We start from the raw sequence: 15959 nt of genomic DNA on the forward strand, positions 1-15959 counted from the left end.
AGGAGCTCTGGTAGCATAGTGGCTAAAGCACTTGACTGCTAACCAGAAGGCTGGCGGTTCAAACCCACCAGCCACTCCTCCGAAGGAAGGTTGGGCAATCCTACTTCCGCAGTGATACTGCCTCGGAAACCCAAGGAGGGGTCGCTATGAGTCGGGGCTGACTCGACGGCACATAACAACAACAGTGTTTTCTTTGAGGTTACTTCGTGATTTAGTATTTTCTCCTCAAGTTTAAAACAGTGTGTTTTATCTCAAAATTGTCTTGACTTCCTCTCCATTTGGAAGTTCTATAACTACACTATGTATTTCCTCTTTTTTCCTTTGTAGTTGTCCTCATTTATAAATTGATGTCTCTGGATCCCTGTTTTCAGTTTTATAAGTTTATTTTACTTTGACTACTTCTGTATGTTGGTTGCTCTCTAGGTTATGTTGTCAATGTGTGTGAATCACAGGTGTTGTCTGCTGTTGTTGGCCCTCTTTCTGAAGGACGACTCCCTTTACCATCTCTTGTAATGTTAGTCTGGTTTTTACAATTTCCCTTAATTTCTGTTTATCTGGAAGTATCCTAATTTTGCCATCATATTTGAGGGACAGTTTTGCTGGGTACATAAATTGGGTGGGTTTTTTTGGAGGGGGGGTTTGTATATGTCATTCCATTGCCTTTTCACCTGCATGGCCTCTGCCAAGAAATCAGAGCTTAGTCTTAAAGGTTGCCCTTTGTAGACAACTTTCCATTTTTCCTGAGCTGCTTTCAGGATTCTTTCTATGTTTTTGGTTTTGGAAAGTTTGATTATGATATGTCTTGGTGATTTTCTTTTGGGATCTATGTTGTTTGGGGTTTGCTAAACTTCTTCAATGCATATTTTCTCATCTTTAATCATTTTAAGGAAGTTTTCTTCCCAAGAAATTTTTAACAGTTTTCTCTGTGGATTTGTCTCTTCCCTGTTCTATAATTCCGATCACAGTAAGTTGTTCCTTTTGATCATGTGCCACATAAGACTCTCTCTATTTTTTTTTTTTTTTTTCGTGTTGTACCCTTCACAAAGTACTATTAAGAGCTTTGTCTTCAATCTCACTAATTTTGTCTTCCATTGATTCAGTTCTACTCTTTTGCCCTTTTCAATGTATTATCTATTTGTGAAACCTTAGTTTTAATCTTCTGGATTTCCTGTTTTTTGTATAGTTTCTAATTTTTTCATTTATTTTGTCAGTTTATTCTTCTGTTATTTCCATAAGTTCTTCTGGATTTTTTTGTCTGTGTTTCCCTTAATAGTGTTTTCCTTGATTTTGTCAGTGCTTTCCTTGATCTGTCAAGCCACTGAAGATACCTAAATGCAATTCTTTTGAATTAATTATCAAGTAGTTCCATAGCCACTTACTCCTCAGGAAGTTTTCTGGTTCTGTATTCTGGTCCCTTGTTTGTACTGCTTTCTATTCCTTTTTGTTTCAGTGTGAAAGGTGCTTGTGTGTTTATATGAATCACTCAGGTTTTTGTTTTGATGTGTCTGAAGGAATAGGGCTGGTGTGCTACTCTGTTCTCTAGTTTGGCAGCAGTTAGGCACTCATCACCTGTCTCCTGGTGGGTGTAATAGAGGATGTGAATATGTGCACAGATCTCTTGTTATCTGTTCATGTAGAGCAACTGAGGGTGGGTTGGACTGGTATTGGCTACAATCTATCATTGATCCTTTGGTGCAGAAGCAGATGGTCATCCATGGCCAGTGAATGAATGGTAATGCAGGAGGTACAGATCTGGTTGGGTCATGTCGGTATGGTTGCTGCCTCCCACCTTTCTGGTTGCCAGTATTGTTGCCTGTGCAGTCCTCAGCAAGTGGACCTGATTATCAGGTTGTTGCTCCAATCAGAACACCAGTTGCAAATATTGAAAATGGCCACACCATCAAGCCAGCCCAGTCCACAATGCTATTTGTCTCCTTAGTTGCTGTTTTCATTCATTTTCTTCTTTTAGTTGATATTTAATCCACTTCTTTTTCCTTCCCTTCAAAGCTCAGTGTTCAGATTATCCTCTGTACTTGTTTCAGTTGGTTTCTTGTTTCTTTGTTGTAGAGGATCTAGGTAGCTTGTCTGTCCATCCTGCCATCCTTCCAAAAGTCCCTAAATTAGCAGTTTTAAATGATAAATTTGAGGTACTGTGAGTTGGAGTCAGCTTGATGGCAGGTTTTGGGGTTTTTTGGGGGTTGATAATATATCTAGGTAGAAATGTTGATTAGGATACTGAAACTAAATGTGAGATATGTGTTCTGCACAGATTAAACAGAATAATTTCCAGAGAAGGAAGTTTGGTCAGAGACAAAGGGAAACCAAGAACAGCCCAAGGAGAAGAAAATGGGAAAATACGTAGAGAACTATCTGAATTAAAGGATTGTTTTTAATAAAAAGTTTTACACAGTTCATGTTATATGCTGAGTTATAAGACAATAGGTAAAATGATACTGGTTAATTAATGAAAGGCATTACATTTTGCCAGACATCTGTGTTACATCATTATTTATTTCAAATAAAATTAATCTTTAGCATTAAAGAATATTTTGCTGGAGTGGGAACTCAGGTGGTGTAGAGGCTAAGGCATTTGATTGCTAGCCAGGAGGCTAGCAGTTAAAACCCACCACCAGCCACTCCTCAGAAGGAAGATTGGGCAATTTACTTCTGTAGAGATACTGCCTTGGAAACCCAAGGAGGGGTCTCTGAGTTGAATCAGCTTGACAGCAGTGAGTATATAGTATATGTAGAAGTTGAAGCATCGTAAAGAAATCTTTAATTTTTTACCTTGAATTTAAGCAGAGGATACTGATTTTAATCAGTAGTTGTCTTCATTGAAAGCCTTGAAGTTGTAAAACAAAAGAGATTTTCACTTTTTATTCTGTATAAATTATATCTGTACAGCTGACTAGGTAAGTTCTGAATTAGTGGAGTTTTACTATACTTTAACATTTACCTTAAACAGTTAAATGTTTCCTAGCAGTATTCATTTTATTGTTGTTGTTGTTATGTGCCGTGGAGTCGGACCCAACTCATAGTGACCCCTCCTTGGGTTTCCAAGGTAGTATCACTACGAAAGTAGATTGCCCAGCCATCCTTCCAAGGAGTGCCTGGTGGGTTTGCACCGCCAGCCTTCTGGTTAGCAGTCAAGTGCCATAGACATTAGGCTTAGGATGAAAATATTCACAAATGTACTTTGGTTTTTTCCATAAGTAATTTTTTGGTTTTTTCCTCTTTTCAGGATCTGACTGGCATAGAATCTATGGATCAGTGTCGGCATACCTTGGAACAGCATAACTGGAACATAGAGGTATATGATGGAATTAATTCTGACCTTAAATATTTCTTTTTCCCTGGCCTGGTGAAAAAGCAAAGATAAATATTTCATCATAACAGGAGTCTTTCTCTTTAGTAGACCTTTTTCCCCTCAAAAAAAAGTGTCTTTTGTTTTTATAAAATAAAAGTGTAGGAAAGGTAGAGAATGTGATGAGAGGTTAAAAAAAATCATATAAAATATTAAGGTGTCCAAATCCCTCCAAATAGCTGCCCTCCCCTCTTTATTGTTTCTTAATGGCTCTTTAGAAAAACAGTGGAGTTTTGTATATTTAGTTTGTAACCAGATACTTTGTTATGAACTTCTTTATTACATATTTTATAGTCTGTTCTATTGGGCTTTTAGGTAGTCATGTCTTCTGCAAATCATGATTTTTTTTTTTTCCCCCAGTATGGATATATTTTTTTGTTGTTCTTATTACTTAACCATTGAGTTGATGAGAACTTCAGAACCATGTCTGGTAGCAATAGCAAACATATTGTCCTCACTTTAATGCTTCTGGTATTATTATCCAGTGTGACATTGGCTGTTGCTTTGAAATATACATACTAAAGTATAAGTGCCATGAGAGCAGAGACTTTTTCCAATTTTGTTAACTGCTGTGTTAGCATCTAGAGCGCTCAGTAAATGTTTGTTAACTGTTCTTCTGTTTTTGGTTTACTAATAATTTATATAGGAGCTCTAGTGGCATAGTGCCTAAGGCATTTGACTGCTAACTAGGTTGGTGGTTCAAACCCACCAGCCACTCTACGGAAGGAAGACTGGACAGTCTACTTCCATAAAGATTTACTGCCTCAGAAACCCAAAGTTGGGTCACTATGAGTCAGCATCAACTCAGTGGCAATGAGTTTAATAGTATATATGAGGAGTCCCTGGGTGGGAAGACTAAATAAATAAGCAAACAAATAAATAATTTCCATGTGTACTATAGGCAGTCCTCAGATTATGAACAAGTTTCCCTCCTTAAGGCTGTCCTTAAGTTGAATTTGTACATAAGTCAGAATAGTTGTTGTTGTTGTTGTTAAGTGCCGTCGAGTCGTTTCCAACTCATAGCGACCCCATGCACAGCAGAACGAAACACTGCCCGATCCCGCGCCAGCCCCACAATCCCTGCTATACTTGAGCCCATCATCGCAGCCACCGTATCAATCCATCTTGTTGAAGGCCTCCCCCTCTTTCGTTGACCCTCCACCCTACCAAGCATGACATCCTTCTCCAGGGAATGGTCCCTTCTTACAACATGACCAAAATAGGTGAGATGAAGTGTGGCCATTCTTGCTTCCAGAATAGTTAGGTGTGGTTAATATCTAATGTCAGTTAGTTAATGTTTATCTTAGAATATATGGTATACTATATACCTTATAGGAGCTCTGGTAGCATAGTGGCTAAAGCACTTGACTACTAACCAGAAGGCTGGCGGTTCAAACCCACCAACCACTCCTCAGAAGGAAGATGGGGCAGTCTACTTCCGTAGTGATACTGCCTCGGAAATCCAAGGAGGGGTTGCTATGAGTCAGGGCCGACTCCACGGCACATAACAACAACAGCAAAATATACCTTATACTATAACCTTTGTGCTTAAAACATTAAAGAAACACTTCCAGAGACACTAAAACATTTTTAGCATAATAATAAAAAAGTGTTTTAATATATCACAAAGTAGCACCCATTGTGTGTTCCTCGGAATTTTAATCTAATAAGTTTTATAGGGAGTTGGTTTTTAACTATGAGTTATATGTAAGGTGGACATTCATAACCTGGGACTCCCTATAAATATATAAAAAAAAGATGAGTGTAGGAAATGTAACAGGATCTGAAGATCTATTTCAAATAGGGTGGTCAGGTAAGTTGTGCAGTAAATTACTTAATATGGCCTTTTAGCCATGCATGATCTTTGTGACTACCATAAAATGGGTGGGATTAGGCAAATAGAGTGCTTGTGATCCACCAGGGGAATTGGACAGCTTGCTAGTAATACCAGTAAGGTGCATGGGATACTTCTGGGAATGGGACCGTGCAAATAAGGTATATAGAACCCTAAGAAGGGGATTGGTAAGTTTTTCCATGCTGTTAGGCTTAAAAAGAGAGTCGGTCCCAGAGCAGAGGGGGGACCACACTGCCATCAAGAAAGAAGATTCAGAAGTAGAACACATCTTTGAACCCAGGGTACTTACACTGAAAATCTCCTTAGACCCAGGAGACAGACAGAGCTTAACACTCCAGACATCATGAAACCGCAACAGAGAAATGGAGGCTAGGGATGAGAACGAGAAAAGAGGCTAACTGGTCAGAAATGCAGGGAGGTGCATGGACTTCTGCGCCCACAGCTGATACCTCTTGACCTGGCCCCTGGGGGCTAAGGAGGAGCCAACCAAATGAAAAGAGAGAGAGATGTTTGACATTGTTAGCTGGTGTAGATTGGTACTATTTGATGGCTTTTTTCTCTGGACTGGACTTTGCTTATGGATGTAGTAGCTCAAAGTTCTAACCAGAACAAAAAATTCTTCAGCTTATGGAACATGCTTATCTCCTCCAAGTATTGGTTTGATAGGGATGGGCAATTTAGAAATTGGTTGTTTAACATGGGGGGGGGGAAATAAAGGCTAGAAGGGGCTGGTTTACATGCCTTTGTGGGTATGCTTACATTCAAAATGAGAGGGACAGGGGAGGATCCCCACTGAATAGATACCTATTTTTCTGATGGATATGGGGAAGAGAGGGTGAGGGGAAATGCCAGTAGGATTATATGATTCAGTTGTGTCGATTGTTAACAGGGATAATTATGATTATAAAAATTGTAATTGTAGAAGCTATAGCTGTGAAAGAGTAAACTAAAGGGGAGGCATTTCTGGACTGGAGTATAATGGCTAAAACCTAAAGTCCTTTAAAGGTTTTGCTGTGCTGATACCTCAGTTAAATTTTATGAGAGGCCAAAAATGGTGGTGATGAGATGACTTTTAGAGAACCTGATGAGATCAGCAGACCTGAAAGAACCATGGCTGAAAAAGCCAGAAAGTCCAGTGAATCACTTAAAATGGCCTTTTTTTGTAAGTCATGCATGATCTTTGTGACTTCCACAAAATGATTTTGTGGAACTATATCAATAAGGTGCTTGTGTTCCATTAGGTGGATTGGACAGCTTGCTAATAATGCAAATAAGGTGCATGGGACATGTGGAGGTGGAACCATGCAGGTAAGGTATATAGAATCTAACAAAGGGATTGGTAAGTTTTGTCATTCCACTAGGCTTAAAAAGAAAGCCAATCCCAGAACAGAGAGGAGACCTCACTACCACCAAGAAAGAAGAGGCTTGGGTAGACTGTGTCCTTTGGACCCAGGACCCCTGTGCTGAGAACCTCCTAGACCCAGGAGACAGAGCTAACACCAGAGAGATGGTACAAGATGGTAAGAAGTAACAGCAGAGAAATTGTGGCAGCAGGAGCAGAAGACCAACATGAGATGGCACATGAGCTTCCCAGCCCTTGAAGCAAAGGCAGACTTCACCTATATGTTTCCTGATCCTGATTCCATGTTATATAGCCAATTGATTGTGATCACAAGTTGTAACCTGTTACTTCCCTAATAAACCCCAAAACTGAGAGTATAGTCTGTGAGTTGTATGTGGCCATTGCAGTGAATTAATGAACCCAGCAGAGAAATAGAGAATGTTGTGGGAGGGACAACTGGTATCAAAATTGGTAAAAAGGTAGGAGGGTGGAGGTATGTTTGACCACCACTTCGTAGGAATCAGCATTAAGCTGATGTTGATTTTTATTCTCTGTCCTCCCCTGTAAGAAATTGGACAAGGAGGTCTGATGCTGCCACTGCCAAGTAATTTTTATATAAGGCCTCTGAGTAAAGGAGTTCTTGTGGCACAGTTGTTAAGGTAGAGATGTTCAAGTTTTTTAGCACAGAATTATAAAGAGTAGCATATGTTTTACTCTTTCTATGCCTGTGCTGTTGTCATCCCCTCTTCTCATTCTTTTTATTATGTTTGTTTTCCTCCTTTAAAAAAAATGAGACTTGCTAGAAACTGACTTATTATTTGTTCTATTTATAAAAAGCTCTTATATTTATCAGTTCTTTTTTGTTTCCTTATTTATTAAGAAAATATCTTTATCTTTAATATATTTCAATTTTACCCTTTTTAGGCTTACAGTTTTTTAATAGCTCTTTGTGTTTTATGCCTTATTTATTTGTATTTTTTTTTCTTGCACTTAAGGCAGTGAATTTTCTTCTTAAAACATATTTTTAAATATTTTCTTTAGCCCAAGATTTATTTAGGAAAAATGCTAGTATTCCTGGTAGTTTTATTTATTTATTTTTATTTTTTTTATCCTTTTCGTATTGACCTTTAGTTTTATTTTATTTAGGTATCTATTGAGGTATCTTTTGTGATTTAATGTTCCATTAACATTATGAAATATTTGTATTATGTTTTTAAATTACATATTTCAGATTTACAGAATGAGAGCAAAGAGAACAAGCATATACCTACCACCTAGCTCCTTAAAGCCAAACATTTTGCAATCCTTGTTTCAGATTTCTTTAAAACAAATATTAATGGCTAAAATCAAGGCCCCATGTAAATCAATTGCGTGTTCCCCAATTCCTTGTTCTTTTTCTTCTTTCCCAGAAATGATCGTTGTTTACAGTTAGGTGTTTATCGAGGTGTGTGTTTTGGTGGGATGAAAATTTGATGTCTGTATTCAGTCAAGCTTATTAAATATATAATTAAAATCTGCAACCTTTTTTTTATGTATACTTGACGAGACTACTTGACGTGAAGATTTATTTCCCAATGGCAATGTCTTTGGGTTTTGTGTGTGTGTGTGTGTGTGTGTGTGCTTGAAAAAATAATACATCTGTAAAAATTTTAAAACACAAGAGTTTATAAAATGGAAAGTGAAAGTTCTTAGTAATCATGCTTTCTTCAGATAACCACATTTGGTTTTATGTTATATTATACATACTTCCAGATACATAACTTAGTAGTGTACCAATAATACATGCATACATTTCAGATATTAATAACAAATACATCAAAGAGAATGCTTTTTGTGCATGCTGTGGAAAGACACTATGTAGTGTAAATAAAAGACATTAATAAACTTTGGGGTTTTTTTTGAAACACTTTCTAATTTTTATGTAAGTGAGTTATTTTATTTGACACATACTTATATCTGATACTAACAACTATCATTAATATCACATAATGCTTTGTGCTTTGAATTGTTTTGATTTAAATATAGTCATCCTTGCTATATTTATTTATTGTTTATAGTTATCTGATATTGTTACCATCTCATAAGAAATGATTTATAGACACTAATTGCAAAAACACCGATTGTACATGACTCTACCGACTCTACCTACACATGCAAAGAATTCCAAACAGCATAAAAAAGAAAATGACCACGCTTAATCCCTCCACTTCATAGATGTTATTGTTGTGTGCCATTGAGTCAATTCTGACTAACAGTGACCCTGTAGGATATAGTAGAGCTGCCTTGTAGGATTTCCTAGGCTAAAGCTTGCTCTTGAACTTAGAGTAGCTAAAGGATTTGGAAGAAATAAGGAAGTAAAAGAGCTGAACAGAAGATTTCATTGTGGCTTGAGAAGATAAAAGAAAGTATTACAATGAAATGTACAAAGACCTGCATTTAGAAAACCAAAAGGGGAAGAACAGACTTGGTACTTCTCAAGGTGAAAGAACTGAAGAAAAAATTCAAGCCTTGAGTTGCACTATTGAAGATTCTATGGGCAAAATATTAATGGCGCAAGAAACATCAAAAGAAGATGAAAGGACTACATGGAATTACTAAACCAAAAAGAACTGGTCAGTGTTCAACAATGTCAGGAGATAGCATATGATCAAGAACCAATGGTATTGAAGAAGTCCAAGCTATGCTGAAGGCATTGGGGAAAAACAAGACCTCAGGAATTGATGGAATACTAATTGAGATTTTTAGCAAATTGATGTAAGGCTGGAAGCATTCACTTTGTCTGTGCCAAGATATTTGGAAGACTTCTACATGGCCACATGACTGGAGAAGATCCATTTTTGTGCCCATTTCAAGGAAAGATGATCCAACAGAATGTGGAAATTACTGAACAATATTAATGTTGTTAATGTGACACCAAGTAAATTTTGCTGAAGATAATTCAAAAATGGTTGCAGCAGTATGTTGACAGAGAACTGCCAGAAATTTGAGTTGGATTCAGAAGAGGACATAGAACAAGAGATATCATTCCTTATGTTAGCTCTGCCTTGGCTGAAACCAGAGAATACTCCAGAACACTTAATTGTGCTCATAAGGAACCTGTACATAGACCAAGAGGCAGTCATTGGAATAGAACAAGGGGCTATTTACATGTTTAAATCAGGAAAGGTGTGCATCAAGATAGTATCCTTTTACGATACTTATTGGATATATGTGCTGAGCAAATAATCTGAAATGCTGGACTGTATGGAAAACATGGTATCAGGATTGGAGGAAGATTCATTAACAACCTGTAATATATAGATGGCACAACCTTGCTTGCTGAAAACAAAGAAGAAGGTCCTTTACTGATCAAGATCAAATACTAAACAGCCTTCAGTATGGATTATACCTCAACATAAAAAGATCCACACAGCTGAACCAATAAGCAGCATTGTGATGAACAGAAAAGAGTGAAGTTGGAAAGGATTTCATTTTCCTTGGATCCACAAGCAGTGCTGTGGAAGCAGCAGTTAAGAAATCAAATGATGTATTGCATTGGGGAAGTCTGCAAAAGACCTATTTAAAAAGCAAAGATGTCACCTTGAGGACTGAGGTGCATCTGACCCAAGCCATGGTGTTTTCATTTGCCTTGTATGCATGCAAAAGCTGTACAGTGAATAAGGAAGACTGGATAAGAATTTATTTCTTTGAATTATGATGCTAGCAAAGAATAATGAATATACCATGGACTGCCAGAAGAACAAACAAATCTATCTTGGAAGAGGTATACCCAGAATGCTCCTTAGAAATGAGGTAGCAAGATTTCTTCTCACATACTTTGGACATGTTTTCAGGAGGGACAGTCCCTGGAGAATGACATCATGTTTGGTAAAGTAGAGAGTCATTGAAAGATAGGAAAACCCTCAGTGAGACAGATTTTGCAACAATGGGCTCAAATATAACTTTTATGAGGGTGGCACAGGACTGGGCATTCTTTCATTCTATTGTGAATAAGGTCACTGTGAGTCAGAACTGAAACTAAATCAACAGTACCTAACAACAAATTTTTATAGGAGCAGATTACCATGTCTTTTCCACTGGGTGGGTTTGGACCGTTACTTACATTTTGTGCAGGTTTGGACTGCTGACCTTTTATTTAGCAGGCAAGTGTGCCACCAGGACTCCTTACTTCATGGATAGCTACTGTTTTTGTGTATATTTTTTAATATTTTCATGTATATGGTTATATAGATATGTATTACTTATAATTTTCTTATACAAATGAAATTATACTAAATAGCTTTTTCACATATATCTACTTTAACAAAAAATGCATGGTTTTTTTTAATTCAAATTCTAAGTGAAATATGAAAAATATCCCAAACCACTTCCTTACCACTATTTCCCAGACCTTCTTCCTCAAAGTAGCCACTATTAACAATTTCTTTTGAATTTTAAGATTTCTTTATGCCTATCTAGAAATAAGTATGTATGTATGTATATTTTGCCCCATATAAATGGAACTGTCCTATACATTCATATATAATAGGCCACAGGTTCTGAAACTTTTTGGTCTTAGGACTCCTTTACACTCTTGAGAATTATTGAGAACCTCCAAAGAACTTTGTTTCTATGGGTTTATCTATTTATATATTTATTACCATATTAGAAATTAAAACTAACAAAATGTTTGTTAATTCATTTTTATTTTTTAACTCATTTTCATTTGTTAATTATTTTTTTAAAATAATACTCATAAGTCTCTAATGTATAAAAATAATAATAGAAAACCCCTGGATTTTCATGTCTGCTTCTTGAATTCAGTCTTGTGATGTGTAGTTTTAGTTGACATATGTGAAGGAACTCTGACTTCACAAAGATAAGTTGGAAATGGTAAGACTATTTTAATAGCCTTTTCGGATAACAGGATAGTCTTCTTTGAGCAGACAAGTATTGGTTTCTTTTTTCTCTCTCTCTTTTTTTTTTGTATCAAAATCCATTTTACTTCAAAAAATTATTTTCATTTCACTCTAAATGACTTCCATTACTGAAAACACAGTTTCTTTTCTTTTCTTTCTTTTTTTTTTAGATTGTGCTCTGGGTGCAGATTTATAGAGCAAAATTTATTTTACGTTCAACAGTTTGTGTACATTTGATTTCATGCCCCTATTACCATCCCCAACCATAACTCACTCTCCTTTCCTCCCTTTCCTGTGACCGCCCCCCCCTTCATGTGCCCTTCTTAACTACGTACTCCTGTTTGTCCAGCTTTCCCTCCATGTGAATGCTGCCCCTCTGGTACCCCATGGCCAATTGCTCCAAGCAGTGTATCTCCGTGTAGAGTAGGTGGGTGGATCACCCTCCGTTGGGTGTTCTGATTGTAAGTCTTTCTGCTGTTGGGCTGAGAACCAATCCTTAGGCATAAGTCCTATCCTGAAAGATATTTCAGGGCCATAGTCTTGGGGGTCCCACTACATTTCATCTGACCAGTAATTCTGGTTATTATTGTGTTTTTTAATTTTCTTCCACATTTTTCCTCCCACTTTTTCCAGGATCTCCATTTCTGATCCCTTCCCAAGTGGTTGGCATTGGTAGCTGGGCACAATCTAGTTCTTCTGGTCTCAGGGTAATGAAGGCTGAGGTCTTCATGGTCCATCTTATCCTTGGACTAATTATTTCCAGATGCCTTTGATTTGCTTCACTCTTCTTTGCTTCAGATGAGAGGAGACCGATAGTTGCATCTTAGTTGTTGGATCCAACTCATAGTGACCCCTCCTTGGGTTTCCGAGATGGTATCACTACAGAAGTAGATTGCCCATCCTTCCTTCCGAGGAGTGGCTGGTGGGTTTGAACCGCCAGCCTTCTGATTGGCAGTCAAAATGCCTTAGGCACTATGCCACCAGAGCTCCGTTTATGACCCCAGTCACTACTCACCAAAGTAGGTTGTAGAACAAGATTTTTATGTACTGTGTCATTGAGTGCCAATTGAGCATGATATCCCCCAAGAATGTGATCCCAATTCCGCAGGCCCAGTGATTCTCTCAAGGTGTGTTTGGTTGTCTCTGAGAAGTTACTCCAACTCTGTCTTCTGTTGCTTCTGTAATGTATATGGCTAATTTTGTAGCACAAGTATATATGGAAGATTATCTTCAGCCAGATCTATCCTGAGTCTAGGGTATATTCCTATTTGCCTCCCCCACTTGATCTTCCCACCCTGCTATGCATTTGTCCGTAGTCTGGGTTTGGTGATAGTGGCGATGTAGTATTGTGCATGTAATAATATTTGCCCCTGTTGTCTATCTTATGTGCATGTTTCAGTGTACTTCCTTTCCCCAGTGTCAACATGCTGGTCACAGACTCTTTCCATACCATCGCTCCCCTCACCCAAATCAACATGTGACCCCCAACTAGTCTGAAATTTTCCTTCCCCTTCCCTCCTGTCCCCAGTAACCGACAAAGTAAATTTACATCCCTGAGTAAATCTTTCCTTGACTGTTCACAATAATGGGCTCATACAATGTTTGTCCTTCTGTAATTGACTTATTTCATTCAGCCTAATGTCCTTCAAATTCATCCACATTGTGAAATGATTCATGTATTCTTCATTACTCTTTAATGTTGCATAGTATTCCATTGTGTGAATGTACCATAGTTTGGTTATCCATTCATCTGTTGATGGCATTTAGGTTGTTTCCATCTCTTTGCTATACTGAATTGTGCTGTGATGAACATGGGTATGCATATGTCTGTTCATGTGCTGTCTCTCACCCCTTTAGGATATATTCCTAGTAATGGAATTGCTGGATCAAATGGTATTTCTGTTTTCAGTTTTTTAAGGAAACACCATACTATTTTCCATAATGGTTGTACCATTCTGCAGTCCCACCAGCAGTGTATGAGAGTTCCAATCTCTCCAAAACCTTGCCAGCATTTGTTGTTTTCTGTCTTGTTGAACTTGCTATTATTGTTGGGTTGACATGATGTCTCATTGTTGTTTTGATTTGCATCTCTCTAATGGCTAATGAGGAACTCTGGTGGCATAGTGCCTAAGGCATTTGACTGCTAACCAGAAGGCTGGCAGTTCAAACCCACCAGCCACTCCTTGAAAGGAAGGTTGGGCAATCTACTTCCATAGTAACACCACCTCGGAAACCCAAGGAGGGGTCGCTATGAGTTGGATCCAACTTCACAGCAGTGCATTTGGTTTTTCGTTTAATGGCTAATGATTTATGAGCATTTCCTCATGTGTTTGTTGGGCACCAGTATATCTTCTATAGTGAAGTGTCTGTTCATGTCCCTTGCCCATTTTTAATTGGGTTGTGACAAGGGTTAGTTTCTTAACGGTTATTTGCAATGTGGAATTTGAAATTATTATCATTGGACTTTTCCTCTTTTATTACATTAAAATCATTGGTGTATCTTGTATGTACTTTGAAAAGATATTTCACAAATATGTAACCTTGTAACTTCATATGTTGGTTATTTGGAAAATATCAGTTTGCTAAGTGAGTGCCCATTCCAAAGAAAGGTGATCCCACAGAATGTAGAAATTATAGAACAATATCATTAATATCACATGCAAGTAAGATCTTACTGAAGATAATTCAGAAACGTTTGCAGCAGTATATTGATAGAGAACTTCCAGAGGTTCAAGCCGGATTTAGAAGAGGACGTGGAACAAGGGATATCATAGCTGTTGTCAGATGGATCTTGGCTCAAGGCAGGGAATACCAGAAAGATGTTTACTTGTGTTTTATTGACTATGCAAAGGCATTTGAGTGTGTGGATCATGACAAATTATGGATAACATTGAGAAGAATGGGAATCCCTGAGCACTTGATTGTAATCATGAGGAATCTGTACCTTGACCAGGAGGCTGTCGTTGGAACAGAACAAGGGGACACTACATGGTTTAAAATCAAGAAGGGAGTGCATCAGGGTTATATTCTTTCTCCACACTTACTCAATCTATATGCTGAGCAAATAATCCGAGAAGCTGGACTATATGAAGAAAAGCATGGTACCAGAACTGGAGGAAGAATCATTAACAACCTGAGATATGCAGGTGATACAACTTTGCTTGCTGAAAGTGAGGATGACTTAAGGCACCTACTGATGAAGGTTGAAGAATACAGTCTGCAGTATGGATTACATCTCAACATAAAGAAAACAAAAATCCTCACAACTGGACCAATGAGCAGCATCACAATAAATGGAGAGAAGATTGAGGTTGTCAAGGAATTCACGTTGCTTGGTTCTACAATCGATGCCAACGGAAGCAGCAGTCAGGACATTAGACGACGTGTAGCATTGGGAAAGTCAACTGCGAAGGAACTATTTCAAGTGCTGAGGAGCAAGGATATCTCCTTGAGGACTAAGGTGTGCCTGACACAAGCCATGATATTTCCAATTGCCTGGTATGCATGTGAGAGCTGGACAATGAATGAGGAAGACCGAAGAAGAGTTGATGCTTTTGAGTTGTGATGCTGGCGGAGAATGCTGAAAGTACCATGGACTGCTAAAAGAACTAACAGATCTGTCCTGGAGGAAGTGCAACCAGAATGTTCCTTGGAAGCAAGAATGGCCAGACTTCGTCTCACCTATTTTGGTCATGTTGTCAGAAGGGACCATTCCCTGGAGAAGGATGTCATGCTTGGTAGGGTGGAGGGTCGACGAAAGAGGGGGAGGCCTTCAACGAGATGGATTGATACGGTGGCTGCGATGATGGGCTCAAGTATAGCAGGGATTGTGGGGCTGGCGCGGGATCAGGCAGTGTTTCGTTCTGCTGTGCATGGGGTCGCTATGAGTCGGAAACGACTCAACGGCACTTAACAACAACAACAACAAGTGAGTGCAGTGCTTCCAAATGTTGACATATTTTATTATATAATATTCATTAACAGCACCACCAAACTGATCAGAAAAGTATTGGGAACTATCGAGTTTATGGTGGCAGATAAAAGTTTTTTAAGCTTGCATGTCTGCATTGAATTGTCTGACTGTCTCAAGATGCAGTTATTCAGATTGTCCATGTCCTCTCCACCCACGTACCTCCTGACTATGTCATCTCATTGATCCCTGTCCAGTTGGACACATTTAGATGTTTGGTTAATAACCATTTCTGCTAAGAACACACTTTTTCATATATCTGGGTACTTATGGGTTTTTCTCAAGAATAATTCCTAGAAGTGGAATAACTGGTTAAAAGGTGTTAAGAAAACTTGTCTTGACATACGATGCTAATTTTAAGATTTGATAGATTTTGTTAAACTGCTTTCCCAAAAGTTGCTCAGAGTAAACTACCAACAACAGTATACAAGAGTGTCTAATTTTTCATACCCTTTCCAACAGTGAATATTATCAAATTTTCTCATTTTTTTAGGCTGAGAGGTAATTGCAGGCTATTTGTTTGATCAGAG

General features: G+C 38.1%; 1 protein-coding gene across 1 annotated transcript in view; it reads left to right on the top strand.

Annotated features, from left to right (window-relative positions):
* The window catches only part of FAF2 (Fas associated factor family member 2), a 77637-nt gene that overhangs the window by 43495 nt on the left and 18183 nt on the right, over nt 1–15959 (top strand). The window contains exon 2 of the mRNA XM_007952930.2: nt 3242–3310. Coding sequence (XP_007951121.1) covers nt 3242–3310 — 69 coding nt within the window. The remainder of the gene's footprint in view (nt 1–3241; nt 3311–15959) is intronic.

Source organism: Orycteropus afer, unplaced genomic scaffold (genome assembly GCF_000298275.1).
Source record: "Orycteropus afer afer isolate SDZICR_OR568_19922 unplaced genomic scaffold, OryAfe1.0 scaffold00366, whole genome shotgun sequence".
NCBI classification, from domain to species: domain Eukaryota; kingdom Metazoa; phylum Chordata; class Mammalia; order Tubulidentata; family Orycteropodidae; genus Orycteropus; species Orycteropus afer.